General features: G+C 46.1%; 1 protein-coding gene across 1 annotated transcript; it reads left to right on the forward strand. All coding sequences in view use genetic code 11, as the record gives it.

Moving 5' to 3' along the window:
* Positions 1-112: 112 nt before the first annotated feature.
* EGR_11310 (hypothetical protein) lies at positions 113-1,126 on the forward strand (the record flags this gene model as incomplete). Its single annotated transcript, XM_024500551.1, has 2 exons — positions 113-424; positions 971-1,126. 2 exons carry the CDS (start codon positions 113-115, stop codon positions 1,124-1,126), a joined length of 468 nt encoding a protein of 155 aa, XP_024345035.1.
* Positions 1,127-1,145: the final 19 nt, after the last annotated feature.

The following is a 1,145-nucleotide window of genomic DNA, read 5'->3' on the forward strand; positions in this document are numbered from 1 at the left end:
AACCGAAGTTAATGCTTATTAAAATAGGCACAAGTGAGGCAGAGAAGACGAAGGCACCTTTTAAGGAAAATGCGGTCTGCGCATAAGGCGGCGGAATGATTGCCAACATATAATGGGGAGGACGAGGTGGACGCACCAAGGACGCCTCAAGGAATCAAACGGATGCCCAGAGGACGCACTACGTTGCCACATTGACTACATTGCAGTTGTTCAGCAAGGCAACACTCAGGTAGGCGTAGAAAAACGTTACGCAGAAGAATTCGCTCTCCGACATCATCGTCACATTACCGCAATGTCGACTCGGGTCCACTTCCTCCTCGTTCTACCACTTGTACACAGGCCATCTGCCTATCGAGAGTACGAAAGATGTGAAAAACTTCTAGCAGCCCAGATTAAGCATTTCTCCAGCTGCCCTTTAAGTGGGGTATGTCCTCGAGATAATTCCTCACGTCTCCACCTCCCCTTTACATCCACTCAAACATAGAGGTTCATTTCACGTTGAAATGTGAGGCCGTCTGGCGAATCAACGAGATTATGTTCACTGAAATGGCACTTGGTCTTGTCTTTGACTAAACAAAAGGAGGAGAATGGTGAAACACTTGGATTTGTAGCTTTTTAATCACACATTATGTTGAATTCACAAATTGGACATTATCTTTAAGTAAATTACGCCAGACAGTAGCAAATCTACACTTCTAATCTGATGAGCACGTAACTATACACCCTATCCCGCATTTTTCCAATCCTATTTATAAACCATCACCTTCGACTTCCCATTGTATCATCTCATTTTCTCCTTTGTCTCTTCCATCATTTCTTGCCACCCTCACCTCAACCCATCACTTATACCTGCAACAAGGTTCAGGAAGGCTTGTTAAGTGTAGCCACTGATTAAGAAGAGGCAATTCGTTCTGTGTGTCATCGTTTGCTAGATTTGCCTCATTTTGTCTATGCTCACTCTGCTCATCAGCTCCTCAGGTCTCACACAACCCAGCTTGTCCACAAGGCCCCACATCTCCCCATCACTCGCGTCCAGCGTGCTCCAGTGATTGCACGTTGTCAGTCATGCGAATTTCAAGTCGTCTTCGAGTCGACGATCGATGAGCCAGGCACATCGCAGTTGTGACATTCCGGTGACGTGGTGA

The sequence above is a fragment of the Echinococcus granulosus genome, assembly GCF_000524195.1.
Source record: "Echinococcus granulosus chromosome Unknown EG_S00839, whole genome shotgun sequence".
Lineage (NCBI taxonomy): Eukaryota > Metazoa > Platyhelminthes > Cestoda > Cyclophyllidea > Taeniidae > Echinococcus > Echinococcus granulosus.